Raw genomic sequence first — 16,945 nt, 5'->3', positions numbered from 1 at the left:
GGGAAGCAAATATATTGACAGTCTAAAGTTATATGACATAAAAAATAGTGTTAAACACTTGCTTCATGAATGATGGACAGTAGGCATAAGTTCACAGTTTTATTGCTTATGAAAATGAAAATATAAGAATATTGGTCCAGTCAATGTAAGGCAAAAACCACTATATTATAAAGTAATTAGCCTCCAATTAAAATAAATAAATTAATTAAAAAAATAAATATTGGGAAAATGCAAAAAAAAAAAAAAAAATGAATATTGGTCCAGGAAATGTTTTGTTACCTAATAGTAATTTTATAATATTGGCAAGTGATGAAAACTGGAATCTAACTGTCTATCATAAAATTGGGTTGAAACAAACAAGAGGATTTGAGAATGACACTCTTTCAGAGAGCAAAGTTATGTATGCTAAAGCTTTTTCATGTTAATAAACTATAGATTTTAAAATCTCTTTAATCTGCATGGTTGTTGTTTTTAGCATTAATGTTTACTTTATATAATTTCCAGGTCTTTTCATCTGTGATGAAGGATATTAAAGAAGGAGACAAGAATAATAGTCCAGCTCTGAAAAGCTAACCTTCAAAATTAACAAAATAATTGCAATATAACAAATGTTGTTTGATAAAAGTTTTCGTTTCCTATGTAAAAAGCATGGTAGAAAATGCTGAAGAAAGCTAAAAGAATCAAGACATGGAAAACTACTGATTTTGAATCCCATGGGGCTGAAGTAAATGAGTAACCCATTGACAGTATTAATTTAAAAAGTATTTTATAGGGAGAGCCATTTTACAAAGGAGAAAATTTAAATGGCTAGTTCATACTCTGTAATATGGAGTGAATAGTTTAATGCAATACATTTTTTAATAGCTTTGGATATAGTTCAAAATTTTTACATCTTTTCTTTAACTATTAGCATAAAGGCACTTTGGAGGTCAGAACAGGCTATTTAAATACTACTTTAACTTCTAAAATACTATTTGAAATAAACGCCTTAGTACAGATATTATCTCCAGTTCCAAACATTTGAAGATATTATAGACCAATAATAAGCATCTTTGATTGTAAAGTGTTTATGTCACTGATGTTGTTTATATTCATTCCCACGTTGGGGCAAATTTGGGTTATTTGGGAACTGGAAATATTGGTAGGAGATTGTTTAGCACTTATGTAAGTGTTTTCCACAGTATCATGTCTGTCTGTTTTTGAAAGGAAATTGTTTCTTTTTTTCAAGGAATTTCTGTCACTCAGAGGAATTTAGCTTTTCTGTTTCTAGTCTAAGAAATTGTTCATCTAGTAATTTAAGAAAGCTAACTGGTAGAAGAAAATTTCTTTGCACTTTAATGGACTGAAGACTTTTTGGAGGGAGTAAGTCCATAAATATAAATGAGGTTTTTCACTGGTAAGAGTAAAAAATAATGAATTCTGAGAGTTCTTAAATAGCATGCTACTTGGCAAGACTTTAAGTTTGTTAGTTAAAATTTTTTCGCTGTCTGTAGAAACAAAATTTGTTAATTCCAGTTTGAATTTTGAAACAACATGTAGCCAAGTCCGTGACTTGTAAAACCCTGTGTATAATTTTCTAATCAATGGAAATGAGAGTAAAAGAAAAATTTAATTTTTTTCTAATGAGTTTAATTTTGATGATATAGTGGATAAAGGAATGATTAATTATTGGTAACCTGACATTAAATTTATTATGATGTTTGATTCTTGAGCTTAAAGTAAATCACTTTATTATTATTGATATCTATATAACATGGTATTTGGTTAATACACTTAGTGTGCTTTTATGTTGCACTTTGGTTTGAAACAACACTTAAGCACACTATTTCTGTTAGTGGTATATAGTCTTCAAACTAACAAGTCTGAGAACTTTGTTAGTGTAGTGACTGCCTCTTTAGGAATATGGGACCAGATGGTACCCATGTATTTTTACCCCATGGGTCATTCTAGCCTAGGGACCACTAATGGAGCCCTCAGAAGTTAACTCCTGTCATAGGAGCTTTCTTAGTGGAAACTAGTAGTGTAATAAAATATTGAGGGAGTACTCAGGGTCTTAATAGGTTTTAGAATGACATATTAACTCTGGTAACTACTTCCTTGGTATTGGTGGCCCTGATAGAGGGAACGAAACCCCTGGCAGTAATCTCATTGAGGTTGTACTACCTGCCAAAATTTAATCTTACTTTTGTGTATTTGTTTCCTAAGTTGGGCCTATGTTACTGTATTTCTTTTTCTCATTTTTATTATTGTACAGTTTCTTTACCTTTCAAGTATAAATGTGTATATAAAATGTAAATACAAGGAATTTACTAAAATCCACTATTAACAACTACTGTGTAAATAAAACTTATAAGCAGAGTAATTACTTGAAATGAGTCTTCATTATTTGGGGGATATTTAACTACATGTGGAGATAAAAAGGGAATAAACTCTTCTTCCAGATTTCTCTTCCTGAGGATGATTGGGCCTTTTGGCTTTTGAGATTGCCAGTACTGGTAGTGAGAAAGTTGTATCTTCCTTAAACCTCTTATACAGGCATTATAGAGTTACTCGTTATTCACATGGTCAGTGTATGGCAGTTTTTTAGGTAAAGTATATTTTCAATTAAAAAATAACTTGCCTGGGAGAGACGTGGAAGGGAGGTTTAAAAGGGAGGGGACATATGTATACCTGTGGCTGATTTATGTTGATGATGGCAGAACCCATCACAATATTGTAAAGTAATCATCTTCCAATTAAAAATAAAACTAAAAAAATAACTTTCCTAAAAACCTCAAGATAATGTGAAATTGAATATGATGTTTTGTCTGTCTAATCAATATTTCTCTCATTGTCCTTTTAGCCCTGGTCTGCATTGTATTGTTTAAATGCTACTGGAAGACTCCAGTAACTAGCATAGCTTTCTAAAATCAGAACACATAGTTTTTGCTGATTTCTTTTGCAGTGATGACCTTCATATAATGTTATTTGAGTATACACACACACACACACACACACACACACACACATATATATAAGCAGAGTGTGTGTGTGTGTGTATATATATATATGTATATATGCATACTTTAATTGAGGTATAGTTGATATACAGTGTTGTGTTAGTTTCTGGTGTACAACAATATGATTCAATTCAATTATATATATATTCTTGCTTTCTATTGAACAACTAAGGATTGAGGAAAATTTCTTCCCCTCTGACACCACCCAGGAAACTAACTCACCAAGATGACTGAAACCCTCACCTTAAGTACTATCTAAAGCTGAAAACCAAAGATGTTAGGAGTATGGTTTGAGACTTCAAAGGGGAAGCAATTGACATGGAGATGAAAAGCAAATGTTTGGTAAACAGATGTTTGCTGGGCCTTGCAGAACAGTGAGTGGACTCTGATCTCTCTTGGCCCTGCAGAGTTTTCCCCACCTCACCTAGTCTATATTCTTAGTTCTATTACAGAATAGACCCTCTATCAAAATTCTTTTTTGGCAGATAAGGGGGCAGTAACAAGAAAAACTTACTGAGTCTTCTGTTTCTTAAAAATAATTAGCCTAATTTAACCTTCACACCAAAAAGACACATTTTGGGGTGACAAATTTTGCTTTCCTACAGTGCTGGTGGCTCAGCTATAAAGAATTCACCTGCAGTGCAGGGGCCGCAGGAGACATGGGTTTGATCCCTGGGTCAGGAAGATTCCCTGGAGGAGGGCATGGCAACCCACTTGAATATTCCTGCTTGGAGAAGCCTGGCAGGCTGCAGTGCATAGGGTAGCAAAGTCGGACACAACCAACTGAACATGCATGCACGCACAGTGCTAAAACCATTTATTTGGACTTCACTGTTTGACAACATGTGAAAGTCACCCAGTCATGTACCACTCTTTGTGACCCCATGGACTATAGAGTCCATGGAATTCTCCAGGCCAGAATACTGGAGTGGGTACCTTTCCCTTCTCCAGGGGATGTCCCCAACCCAGGGATCGAACCCAGGTCTCTCGCATTGCAGGCAGATTCTTTACCAGCTGAGCCACCAGGGATGCCCAAGAATACAGGAGGGGGCAGCCTATCCGTTCTCCTGTGGATCTTCCCAACCGAGGAAACGAACCGGGGTCTCCTGCGTTACAGGTGGATTCTTTACCAACTGAGCTATCAGGGAAGCTATCACAACATGCAAAGATGAAAATTATATCATGTTTTTAAATGATTAAAAACTTTATTTTTTTAATTTCAGGGAAATTAGCCCCTTCAGAGAGAGAAGAAAACCTTGCCCTTTAAAAAAAACTGTTTGCTAGAAATACAAATCAAAACTGCAATGAGGTATGAATGGCCATTATCAAAAAGTCTACAAATAATAAATCTGGAGAGGATATGGGTAAAGGGTACCCTCTTACACTGTTGGTGAGAATGTAAACTGGTATAGCCATTACAGAGAACAGTAGAGAAAGCCCTTGAAAAACTAGGAATAAAGATACCATGTGATCCAGCAACCCTACTCCTGGGCATATATTCTGAAATGATGAAAACTCAAATTTGAAAAGATATATGCACCCCAGTGTTCATAGCAACACTGTTTACACTAGGCAAGACATGGAAGCAATCTAAGTGTCCGTCGACAGATGAATGGATAGAGAATGTGTTATGCGTGCATGCATACACACAAACACATCAGCTATGAAAAAGAATGAATGCCATTAGCAGTGTTGACTTAAAAAATGCACCACTTGAGAACTGTGAGTTAAGTTCTATTTGGGGCAAAATGAGGACTGCAGCCTGCGAGACAGCACCTTAGCAGATAGTTCTGAGAAACTGCTTCAAAGAGGCAGGGGAGAAAGGTCAGTATACATATGGTTTTTGGTGAAAAGAATATATGCAATCAAGCACATATTTTTCTAGAAGGTTTCTACAATCTCATGAAGCCTTTCCTAGTCAAAAGGAACAGTCATCACCATGAAGGATTTTAATGTTTTTCTAGATACAAGGAGAACTGGGCTCGTAAACTCAGCTCTTAGAATATGTATCTGAAGACCTGTCCTACCAATTTTTCCCTGAGTACAGAGTGCATTTCTGTTCTCCACTCTGAGCTCCTTCAATGGGTGTTGAAAGTCAGCAGCTACAGCAGCACATGATTTTATCCTTTGTAGAGGTAGATGGCAAGCACCCATGGAAAGTGCCAATTTGTTGTTGACAGCACCAAGATGGATGGACCTAGAGATTATCATACTAAGTGAAGTAGGTCAGAAGACAAATACATGATACCACTTGTATGTGGAATCTAAAAAATGATGCAAATGAACTTACAAAAAAAATAGAATCAGACATAGAAAGCAAACTTAAGGTTACCAAAGGGGGAAGAAGAGTTTAACAGATAAACACTGCTGCTGCTGCTAAGTCGCTTCAGTTGTGTCCGACTCTATGCGACCCCATAGACGCAGCACACTAGGCTGCCCCATCCCTGGGATTCTCCAGGCAAGAACACTGGAGTGGGTTGCCATTTCCTTCTCCAGTGCGTGAAAGTGAAAAGTGAAAGTGAAGTCGCTCAGTAGTGTCCGACTCTTAGCGACTCCTTGGACTGCAGCCCACCAGGCTCCTCCACCCATGGGATTTTCCAGGCAAGAGTATTGGAGTGGGGTGCCATTGCCTTCTATATATAAAATAGAAAACCCACACAATTTCATGGCTGCAGTCACTGCCTGCAGTGATTCTGGAGCCCAAAAAAATCTGTTGCTGCTTCCACTTTTTCCCCATCTATTTCCTATGAAATGATGGGACTGAATGCTATGATCTTAGTTTTTTGAATGCTGAGTTTTAAGCCCAATTTTTCACTCTCCTCTTTCACTCTCATCAAGAGGCTCTTCGGTTTCTCTTCACTTTCTGCCATTAGAGTGGTACCACCTGAGGTTGTTGATATTTCTCCCGACAATCTTGATTCCAGCTTGTGATTCATCCAGCTGGGCATTTCGCATGATATACTCTGCATAGAAGTTAAATAAGCAGTGTGCCAGTATACAGCCTTGTTGTACTCCTTTCCCAATTTTGAATCAGTTCATTGTTCCATGTAAGGTTCCAACTGTTGCTTCTTGACCTGCATATAAGTTTCTTAGGAGACAGGTAAGGTGGTCTGGTATTTCCATCTCTTTAAGAATTTTCCACAGTTTTTTGTGATCCACACAGTCAAAGGCTTTAGCATAGTCAATGAAGCATAAGTTTTTTTGGAATCCCCTTGCTTTCTCTATGATCCACTGAATGTTGGCAATTTGATCTCTGGTTCCTCTACCTTTTCTAATCCCAGCTTGTACATCTGGAAGTTCGCAGCACAGTGACAAATGTGTCAGGAGATATACCAGTGCAAACAGTGTCAGGTGTGGGACCAGATACTAGATGAAATTTCTGTCTTTTGAAAATCAGATGAAATTGTTTGAATTCCATCCTATTTGTGTTTGGATAAATCGTCCCCATTTGATCTCTGGGGAATTAGAAGGGAAGTTATTGGCCTTGAGCTGATCACTGAAGCTTGCAGAGCAGACTACAAGGAACAAAGTAGGGAAGAGCAACAGATGAAGTAAAGTTTTGGGTAGGTTGGCCACAATTGAGTTCTAAAGAGAGAACAAGAAAAGACTCAGCACATTAGGGGAAAACCCTGTAAAAAGTAGTGTTTGAAAAATTAGGAAAAGAAATTTTGGAATTGATTTTAGGTTGAAAATCTTAGTAATGTGAGACTGACTGATAGCTACTGTCCTTGATTAGAAAAGGTAGGATTTAAGAGTAATTATTAATGGAGGTTATTATTTATCTTAATGCAATCTGAATTGGCTTTCAAAAGACCTGGGTTTGGCTACTATTTTATCACAAAATGACTGTAAGCTTGTTGCTAAGTTAATTTATCCTCTGGCAGCATGTTTTCCCACCTATAATGTAGGAATAAAAACAATCTTCTCTGCTAATCTCAGTGTTAACAAAGGTTGCTGAAGATGGTTATAGTGCATTGTAGACCCTTAAGTTTTGTACAATTACAATCAGTAAAGGAGTTGGGGGTCTGCCGTCTATGGGGTCGCACAGAGTCGGACACGACTGAAGCGGCGCAGCAGCAGCAGCATAGCATGGGAGTCAGAAATGGAGGAAACAGATGGTTACATGGCAGGTATACCGTAAATTCTGAGGCTGGGGTGGGGGTGGCACAAGAACTTGTTAAAAGGGACTGCAGGCAAGAAAGTGTGGGACTGAAGACTGAAGTAAAAACCAGGGGCCAGAAGAGCCCAGCTCCTCCCTTCAGGCACTTTCTCTAATTACTGAACCTCTACTGAATTCCTGAACCTTATGTCTTTTCTACTGGCCACTCCGCTAGGTTTATCACTGCATTATCCCCCTTATCCTGAAACAACGTTCTAAAAAGAACTCTACCATCATACTATCTCTCCTATTCCAGCCACAAAAGAGCCCTCTTCTGGGTCACTTCGGGGAATTTTCATTCAAAATGTTAACTGCGGATGGTGGCCAAAGTTGGCAATATGTATTTCTCACATCTTCACCTGGATACTCGGTACCTCTTTCTACCTAAAGGATCATCCGCGGGCGGGGTTTAAATCACATCAGCCAGTGTGTGAAGGGGCCTTTCAAACTGTTCAGTGTTGCTTAAGCCTGCATAGTGAGGCATTATCATCAGTTACGTAAGGAAACAGGGCCGTTCGCTAGACAAACTCGCCCAGCATCACAGAGCTAAAGGCTAACTTCTGCAGCAGAATCCATCTACCTCAAGCCCGAGGTCCCCATAAAACGCTTACCGTCGCCCAAGTTGATTCTGACGAAAACCAAACTCCGCCGAATCTCGCGCCTCTGGGACTCGGGGGCGGGGTGGGGAACACGAAGCATCGCGAGATGACGGCGTTTTCCCGCGAAGGAGAAGCGCGCGTTTTTCTCTGGCTGGGCGCTTGGCCGGGAGACTAGGACGGGGGAGCGGCGAGTGAGGATTTAGCGTGCGGCATTGCAGGCACTGTGAGGAGGGCACCCGGTTCCGGAGTGTGTGTCCAGCCATGCCGGCGCAACGCCCCGCGAACAGCGGCGGTGAGTGAGGAGAACTTGCCTCCCAACGCGGGCTGCGGCGTCCGGGGCGGGGGTGGGGGAGCGGCATGGAGACTGCAGCCGAACTTTTGCGGGGAGAGCTGACCCCGGGCAGAGCTTGAGGAGGAAATGAGGTTTCCCCTTTCTGTGGAGAGTGGGTAGGGGACACCTGAAATTGCGTGTGTTTGCATAGTGCAGGAGATTTTACACAGGAGACCTGCGTTTTCCTGCACATACCCAGTTGTAAACTGGGGTCCCGGCTACTACTAGTTGACATAGTGAAGACCTAGGAGGTCTCTGAGAGGTAATGCTGGCGTCCCCCCTGGGTCTTCAACTTTTGCGTCAAATGCATCTGGGAAGGCGACAAGGGTTGTTTAATAAGGACGTGGAGTAATTTGTCCTTTTTTAAAGCTGCAATTTAAAAGCCCTGTCCCCCCACCCCCCTCCCCACCCCCCGCCTCCCCTTCCAGGGCCCCTATCTCCAGATGTGGTTGAACAGCCGGAGACTGCCGTGATTACCCCAGCCATGCTAGAGGAGGAAGAACAGCTTGAGGCTGCTGGGCTAGAGAGAGAGCGGAAGATGCTAGAAAAGGTAATTTAGGCATCAAGTTCATCGTCGTTAAGTAGTAACCTGATGCGTCCTCGGGGGTGTGGTTTGTGTGCTTCAGTTTACTAGTCTTTTTTTTTAATCAACTTTTAAACGTGCTGCTTTTATCGATGCTACTTTTGGGAAAGCTTTGCACGAGCTTGGAATCATGCTTCTATCAGTTATAGTCTTGGTCTGGAAAGTGTCCTCATCTCTCTTAAGTTAGCATTTCAAATTACTTGTTCAGCCATAATAATAATTCTTCCAAAGTCGGTAATGAATTTTTTCAGTGTTCTTTTTCCACCTAAGTAATCAACTTGCTTCTGCTTTCTTTTCCATTGTACATTTTCATTGACATTGCCCTTGAGCTTTTCTTATTTTGAAGACTACTAAAAGCAGTTTTTAACCTCTTGAAAAGCTTCAGTTTTTAAATATATTTAACTCCAATACTGTCCCACCCCGTTGCTTACCTGCCAGCTCTTAATGTGCTCCCTACTGAGTGATTTCTTGTAATAATTTATTTAGCCCTCCCAGTATTACGATTATATCAATACTTTTGATATCTCCAGTTAAATATGATGAGACTGAGGCAACTGGGGGTCGTGTCACACGCTAGTGAACTCAAATTTGACTGCTTCCAGAGTTTTTTTTAACATACCTCACTAAGGACGTTAATACTGAATTAACATCCTGTAATTATAAAACTACTTAAATTGGGGAGTAGTGTACTCCAAAGGCAAGTAATACATTAGTTGGTTCCCTCCTATTTTATATCAGTAATGATTCTTTTGTTAGCCTTGTTAACACCTCATGATCATTTACTGTCAGTCACTGTTCTAAATGCTGTACATGTATTTGACGCATTGAATTCTCAACTATTCTATCATGTAGATACTACTATTAACTCATTATTACTATTAAACCTAATAGTTTAATTATTAGTATAAATTATTTTATTAAAATATTCTATAAGGTAGGTTCTGTTTTCATTCTGTGTTACAGATGAGGAAACTGAGGCACCTAGAGGTTGCCTGGGGTCCCACAGCTAGTAAATGGCAGAGCAGAGATGGTAATGTAGGTCCTGTGGTTTCAGATTCACACTTTTTAACCATGTTGCAATACTTTCACTCCAGTAAATTCTAGTTCCGTTGTTACTGATCATCTGTAGTTAACCATAATTGGTTAAGGTAATAAGTTTATAAATTTTAATAGAATTGGGAGGTCAACCGTAAACCACTTTTACTCATTCTGTGAATTCCCATAGTACTCTGTTACACAGTATTATCATTACTTACTTTCTCACTTTGTTTCTTGAGGGCACATCGCATTTTTTTTTTGTACACTGTGCACTTGGCAGATAATAGGATAATAAATGTCTGTTGAATTTATAACTAAAGTAAAAGAATATTTTATAATATATTACAAAACATATATGACTATATAAATAGAATATACTTTGTGGCTATTGTAACAAGGTGAATTGTAAAGGATGAATCCTGGAGCACAGTCCAGAGTAGAATCAACTTCAGAGATGGCAAGAACGATAAACCCTTAATTTTGAGTAGTGTAGTTCAGTTTTATAACCCGTGAAGATTGTTGGATAAGGAAATGCTATTCGAAGAAAGGTAGGTATAATAAAGATACATTTCAAAAATGCTTTAATAGGGACTTACCTGGTGGTCCAGTGATTTAACGATTACCTGGTGGTCCACTTTCAATGTAGGGGGTGTGGGCTCAATCCCAAACTGGGAACTAAATTTCTACAGGCCCTGCAGTGCAGCCAAAAATTTTTAAAAAGTAAAAAACAGTTTTAAAAAGATTTGTCAAAATTTATAGAACCGTAAACATTTGCTGATTAAACTGGGAGTTAATTTCTCCTTTTAGTGAAATTTTTAAGCTTTTGAACCCTTTGTCATTTTAAGATGTTTTTGGAATTGTTAACACTTGAGGGATAGGTATGGTACAGCTAGCTTTTCTTTAGAAGTTATGCATCATAGAACTTAAAATAGCAATTTTTAAATTCATTTTTCAGATTGTCCATGAATAAAGCTCTTTTCAGTCCCGTTGGTACAAGGGTGAAAGACTGTGGTTCATTGTTATCAATGTCTTTTTATTAACAGGTATTGAAAGAATTTTTTACTTTTTGTCCTTGACATAAATTATTCTTACCTCAGTGACTATCGAGAAAATTCCAGTATGTCTCTTATAGGTCTTTGGAGTTAAAAAAAATTCAGCATACAAAAGTAATGATTCCTTTTAGGAGAATACAGTATTTATGGGCATATATTTAGAAGTACTTAAGAGAGGAAGAACTAGCTTAAGTTCTTAATGAGAAGCATTTGCTTTGGTTTAGGAGATTGGAAGGTTTGTGAAGAGCCTGGAGAATGATTTTGATATTCATTTGCTACAGTTATTTTCTTTGACTCTTCACCTGCATTTCCTTTTGAAAGAAGTCATTGTTAGTCTAGAAGTCTTTAGAGTAGCCTTAATGTCCCTGTAGTGGGGGGAAGGGAAAGGTAAGAGTTGTGAGGGTTCTTGGAAAGGTAAAAGGAAAACAGCTCATATTGTGTAGACTGAAATAGAACCCCCTCTGCAAAAAGAAAAAGAAAAAAAAAAAATTCTGGGCTTGGGAGAGGTGATGGGATAGACAGTGAAGAATTTATGCTCATGGTATCCATTGGCATACTCTTATTACCCATCAAGAGAAACTTACCACCAGGCACTCAGTACTTTCCACAGATGAAGTTATGATTTACTTTAGTATAACAAATAACAAATTAAGAAAGAGGAATGATAGATGAGAAGATTTACTACAAAATTATTTTGAAATATGGAAGACTGGGTTTAAAGGTTAACCATTGGCATAGTCTAAGTATATTATAAATTATTGTTCCATGATGGCATGTTAAAGGTTTAATTACTTTTAAAATGTATGCTAATTTTTTCTGAACAAGACTTAAAGCAGCAGATAAGCACAAAGGATTTTAACTAAAATATGCAAAGTTAAATATAGTTATTTTTATAAAAATCAAGTAATTTCATTTCATTTATAATATCCATTGCATTCAGTGACTGACTGTTGGAATCATAGTAGTATATTGGTAATAGTAAAAGAAAAGCCGTCCTAAAGTAACTGCAAATAGTTTATGAGATACTAACAGATTATTTGCACAGAGAAGTTTATGGATGATTTTAAAAGAATTTTAATTTTCTTGTAATCCACATATATTACTTTCATTAGATTTATTCTTTGATGTCTTATTGTCACTACTTTTGTAATAGAAAATAAATAATTTGTTTTGAAAGAAAAGTTAGATGATGTAACATCTGAGAAATACAAGCCAGTGTATAATGGTGTCTGGTTTATAAGGTCAAGCCTTAACCACTGAATTAAATTTATTTCACACACACACGTAGGAGTGGGATTGCTGGTTAGTAAGATTTGTACATATTCAACTCTTGATTTCAGCCCACTTAATGCTTTTCTTTTGAGTTCAGATTACAGTATTTAGTTGGCCACTTATAAACTGGATTTGGCCTCTTCCTGTTAATGTAAATAAGGTTTTATTGGAACACAACTTTGGTTTATATATTTATTGTCTGTAACTGTTCAAAGGCAGATTTAAGTATTCACAGTACAAACCATATCGTGCTTAAATATTTAAATATTTGCCCTTTTGCCAAAAAAAGTTTGTGGACCATTGAACTATGCTATTTATTTGTTGCTTTTGTTTTCTCTCTTGTGCCTTCTGTTTACTTTTATTGCGACTTGAGAGATCCTCCTCAGCCACTAGAATGTTGCATACTTTTATAAATGAACAAATAGATAGTGTGTGACAGTAATATGAAAAGCAGAGTTTTGTAAACAGAAGTTGTACAGGGGTCAAAGATAAAGCTAAGAGATTGAGAATAAAAGGAACCTAAAAGGTAAGGGCAAATCTTGGGTAACAAAATACTGAGGAGAAAAGAAGCTTATAAGAAATTAGCAGTAGATTTAGCTTGTTGAAGTGTTTTAACAATATCGTATTTAAATTCTAAAACTAGATGTTCTAGTCCCTAGCTAATGAGGTTATCTTTTACTTCCAGTGCTCTTTCAAATAAAACTGGTATATAAAATTTTTCTTTTTCTGAAATCATTTAGTTTTTTAAAAACTTAATTTCAACTTGAATTAAATATTTACTTTCTAATTGTAATTTCAGACATTTTGAAAATGGGCCTTCAGTTTTGTAAATGCCAATAACCATGTTTTCAGTATCTGAAATTTCAATATTTTGGTAGCCAAGCTATTAATATATTTTACCAGATTGCCTATTGAACCCCAGAATCATTTTTTTTTTAGCGATTCTAGTTTTTTGTTTGAAGATATACATTTTTAGTAAGTGAATGTAATATTAGAAAAGTATTTTTATTAATTATAGGAAATATATTAAACCTGAAGTGCAGTTGTTTAGTCATCTTTGTTATGCATTATGCAGAAAGATCAATGTATGTCAGCAAACTTAATAATTATGGAAACTTTTTCTTTGGGTAGGCTCGCATGTCTTGGGATAGAGAGTCCGTGGACATTCGATATCGTAGACTTCAACATTTGCTTGAAAAAAGCAATATTTACTCCAAATTTTTATTGACTAAAATGGAACAGCAGCAGTTAGAGGTATGTACGCGTGATTGATTATAGTTAACAGCTTAAAAAAAAAAAAAGCTTTATTGAGATATAAATTATATAAAATATAATGCACACATTTTAAAATTTAGAGTTAGGTAAGTTTTGACCTGTGTAATCCTCAGTACAGTCAAGATAAAGAACATTTCCATTACCCACAAAAGTTCTCTTCTGTCAGTGATCTCTCCTTCTGGCCCTAGACAACCACTGATTTCTGTTTGCTGTAGTTATAAATTGGTAATGATTTTTCTAGAATATTATACAAATGGAATCATAGGAAAAACATTCTTTTGGTGTCTCGCTTCTTTAGCTCAGCATACTTTTAAGATTCGCTTATATGTATTTATTTAATAGATCATTTTTATTCCTAAGAAGCATTCCATTGTATGAATAAACTAACATTTTTTAAATTTGCCTTTTGACTGATTTTTATTTTCTCCACTGATTTTTTTTGGATGCTAAAAATTTTGTATTTTATTTTGCTCAGTCCTTTTTTTTTTAATGTGTTATTGAAATGTAATTGATACACACAAAACTGTACGTATTTAAAATGTATACCCACGAAGCCACCACAACCGTGATAATGAACGTAACCATTAATTCCCCAAAATTCTTTCTGTCTCCTTTTTAATGAGATATAATTTACATAGAGCATTATTTTAATTTCAGGTGTACAGTGTAATGATTCAGTATTGCTGTATATTTCAAAATGATCCCCACAGTAAGTCTAGTTAATGTCACCATAGGGTGACATAGGTGTCACTAGGGTTCAAAAATTTTTTTTTCCTTACGATGCACACTTTTAAGATTGACTCTCTTAGCAACTTGCAAATATGCAGTAAGTATGGTGGCACACTGGTAAAGAATCTGCCTGCCAATGCAGAGACGCAGGAGATGCAGGTTTACGTCTGGGTTGGGAAGATCCCCTGGTAGGAAATGCCAACCCACTCCAGTATTCTTGCCTGGAAAATTCCATGAACAGAGGAGTCTGTCTGGTGGGCTGTATTCCATGCAGTAGCAGAGAGTAGGACACAACCGAGCATGCGGCACACACATTATTCACTGTGGTCATCATGCTGTGTAGTACATCCCCATGACGTGTGTATTTTATAACTGGAAATTTCTACCTTTTGACCCACCCGACCCTCCAACACTAATCTGTTCACTGTATCTGAGCTTTTTGTTTCTTTTTTAAAGATTCCACATGTGAGATTATATAATATTTATCTTTCTCTTTAATTTTACATAGTATAAGGCCCTCAGATCCATCCATATTGTCACAAATAGCAAGATTCAGTTCAGTTCAGTTTAGTCGCTCAGTCGTGTCCGACTCTTTGCGCCTCTGTGAATCACATTATGCCAGGCCTCCCTGTCCATCACCATCTCCTGGAGTTCACTCAAACTCAAGTCCATCGAGTCAGTGATGCCATCCAGCCATCTCATCCTCTGTCATCCCCTTTTCCTCCTGCCCCCAATCCCTCCCAGTATCAGAATCTTTTCTAATGAGTCAACTCTTCGCATGAGGTGGCCAAAGTACTGGAGTTTCAGCTTTCGCATCAGTCCTTCCAAAGAACACCCAGGACAGATCTCCTTTAGAATGGACTGGTTGGATCTCCTTGCAGTCCAGGGGACTCTCAAGAGTCTTCTCCAACACCACAGTTCAAAGGCATCAATTCTTCGGCACTCAGCTTTCTTCACAGTCCAACTCTCACATCAATACATGACCACAGGAAAAACCATAGCCTTGACTAGACGGACCTTTGTTGGCAAAGTAATGTCTCTGCTTTTGAATATGCTATCTAGGTTGGTCATAACTTTTCTTCCAAGGAGTAAGCGTCTTTTAATTTCATGGCTGCAGTCACCATCTGCAGTGATTTTGGAGCCCCCCCAAAAAAATAAAGTCTGACACTGTTTCCACTGTTTCCCCATCTATTTCCCATGAAGTGGTGGGACTGGATGCCATGATCTTCATTTTCTGAATGTTGAGCTTTAAGCCAACTTTTTCACTCTCTTTCACTTTCATCAAGAGGCGTTTTAGTTCCTCTTCACTTTCTGCCATAAGGGTGGTGTCATCTGCATATCTGAGGTTATTGATATTTCTCCCGGCAATCTTGATTCCAGCTTGTGCTTCCTCCAGTCCAGCGTTTCTCATGATGTACTCTGCATAGAAGTTAAATAAGCAGGGTGACAATATACAGCCTTGACGTACTCCTTTTCCTATTTGGAACTAGTCTGTTGTTCCAAGTCCAGTTCTAACTTGCTTCCTGACCTGCATATAGGTTTCTCAAGAGGCAGGTCAGGTGGTCTGGTATTCCCATCTCTTTCAGAATTTTCCACATTTTGTTGTGATCCACACAGTCAAAGGCTTTGGTGTAGCTAATGTAGCAGAAGTAGATGTTTTTCTGGAACTCTCTTGCTTTTTTGATGATCCAGTGGATGTTGGCAATTTGATCTCTGGTTCCTCTGCCTTTCCTAAAACCAGCTTGAACATCTGGAAGTCTCGGTTTGTATTGCTGAAGCCTGGCTTGGAGAATTTTGAGCATTACTTCATTCGCGTGTGAGATGAGTACAATTGTGCGGTAGTCTGAGCATTCTTTGGCATTGCTTTTCTTTGGGATTGGAATGAAAACTGACCTTTTCCAGTCCTGTGGCCACTGCTGAGTTTTCCAAATTTGCTGGCATATTGAGTGCAGCACTTTCACAGCATCATCTTTCAGGATTTGAAATAGCTCAACTGGAATGCCATCACCTCCACTAGCTTTGTTTGTAATGATGCTTTCTAAGGCCCACTTGACTTCACATTCCAGGATGTCTGGCTCTAGGTGAGTGCTCATGCCATCGTGATTATCTGGGTCATGAAGATCTTTTTTGTACAGTTCTTCTGTGTATTCTTGCCACCTCTTCTTAATATCTTCTGCTTCTGTTAGGTCCATATCGTTTCTGTCCTTTATTGAGCCCATCTTTGCATGAAATGTTCCCTTGGTATCTCTTAATTTTCTTGAAGAGATCTCTAGTCTTTCCCATTCTGTTGTTTTCCTCTATTTCTTTGCATTGATCGCTGAGGAAGGCTTTCTTATCTCTTCTTGCTATTCTTTGGAACTCTGCATTCAGATGTTTATATCTTTCCTTTTCTCCTTTGCTTTTTGCTTCTCTTCTTTTCACAGCTATTTGTAAGGCCTCCCCAGACAGCCATTTTGGTTTTTTGCATTTCTTTTCCATGGGGAAAAAATAGCAGGATTAGATTCTTTTTTTATGGCTGAATTCTGCCCCCTTTTTAATTCTCTGCCATCCCTCACTTCCTGTCTTTCCTCATTTCCTGTCTTCTGATTTGTTTTCTGTAATTATAGGTTTGTCTGCATTTTCTGTTGGTGACAGGTTCTTTTAGCTTTTATGTTTGAAAAAGTCTTCATTTACCTTCAGTTTTAAAAGATTCTCTACAGGATGAAGAATGAGTTTTTCTTTAGTGCTTCCCCCACCCCCCCATGCAGTATTTTAATTATATTTCACTGCTTTCTAGCTTTCACTGTTTCTAAGAAAGCCTAAGTCTTTATGATGACCAGAAGACCATAAGCAGTCTGGTTGCCTCTCTCAACCCCATTACCTTGCAGACCTTGTTCCAGGTGTGTTTCCTGCTTGGAACCCTCCTCTC

At 37.8% G+C, this 16,945-nt stretch overlaps 2 protein-coding genes across 7 annotated transcripts in view; both read left to right on the top strand.

The window, feature by feature from the left end:
• The window catches only part of TBC1D12 (TBC1 domain family member 12), a 95,176-nt gene extending 92,552 nt beyond the window's left edge, over nt 1-2,624 (top strand). For 4 of the 6 annotated variants that reach the window (XM_070363267.1, XM_070363269.1, XM_070363268.1 and 1 more), the window contains one exon: nt 505-2,608. In XM_070363267.1, coding sequence (XP_070219368.1) covers nt 505-573 — 69 coding nt within the window. In that variant the 3' untranslated portion in view covers nt 574-2,608. Of the gene's footprint in view, nt 1-504 lie in introns of all 6 variants that reach the window. The other 2 variants (XM_070363265.1, XM_070363266.1) reach the window with 2 other exon arrangements.
• Nucleotides 2,625-7,885: 5,261 nt separating this feature from the next.
• The window catches only part of HELLS (helicase, lymphoid specific), a 39,580-nt gene continuing 30,520 nt past the window's right edge, over nt 7,886-16,945 (top strand). Inside the window, exons 1-3 of the mRNA XM_005907263.3 lie at nt 7,886-8,049; nt 8,517-8,638; nt 13,165-13,287. Of these exons, the coding sequence (XP_005907325.2) occupies nt 8,019-8,049; nt 8,517-8,638; nt 13,165-13,287 (276 nt within the window). The 5' untranslated portion in view covers nt 7,886-8,018. The remainder of the gene's footprint in view (nt 8,050-8,516; nt 8,639-13,164; nt 13,288-16,945) is intronic.

The sequence above is a fragment of the Bos mutus genome, chromosome 26 (genome assembly GCF_027580195.1).
Source record: "Bos mutus isolate GX-2022 chromosome 26, NWIPB_WYAK_1.1, whole genome shotgun sequence".
Taxonomy (NCBI): Eukaryota; Metazoa; Chordata; class Mammalia; order Artiodactyla; family Bovidae; genus Bos; species Bos mutus.
The sequence above is the reverse complement of the archived record's forward strand: the minus strand, read 5'-3'. Positions and strand labels throughout refer to the sequence as shown.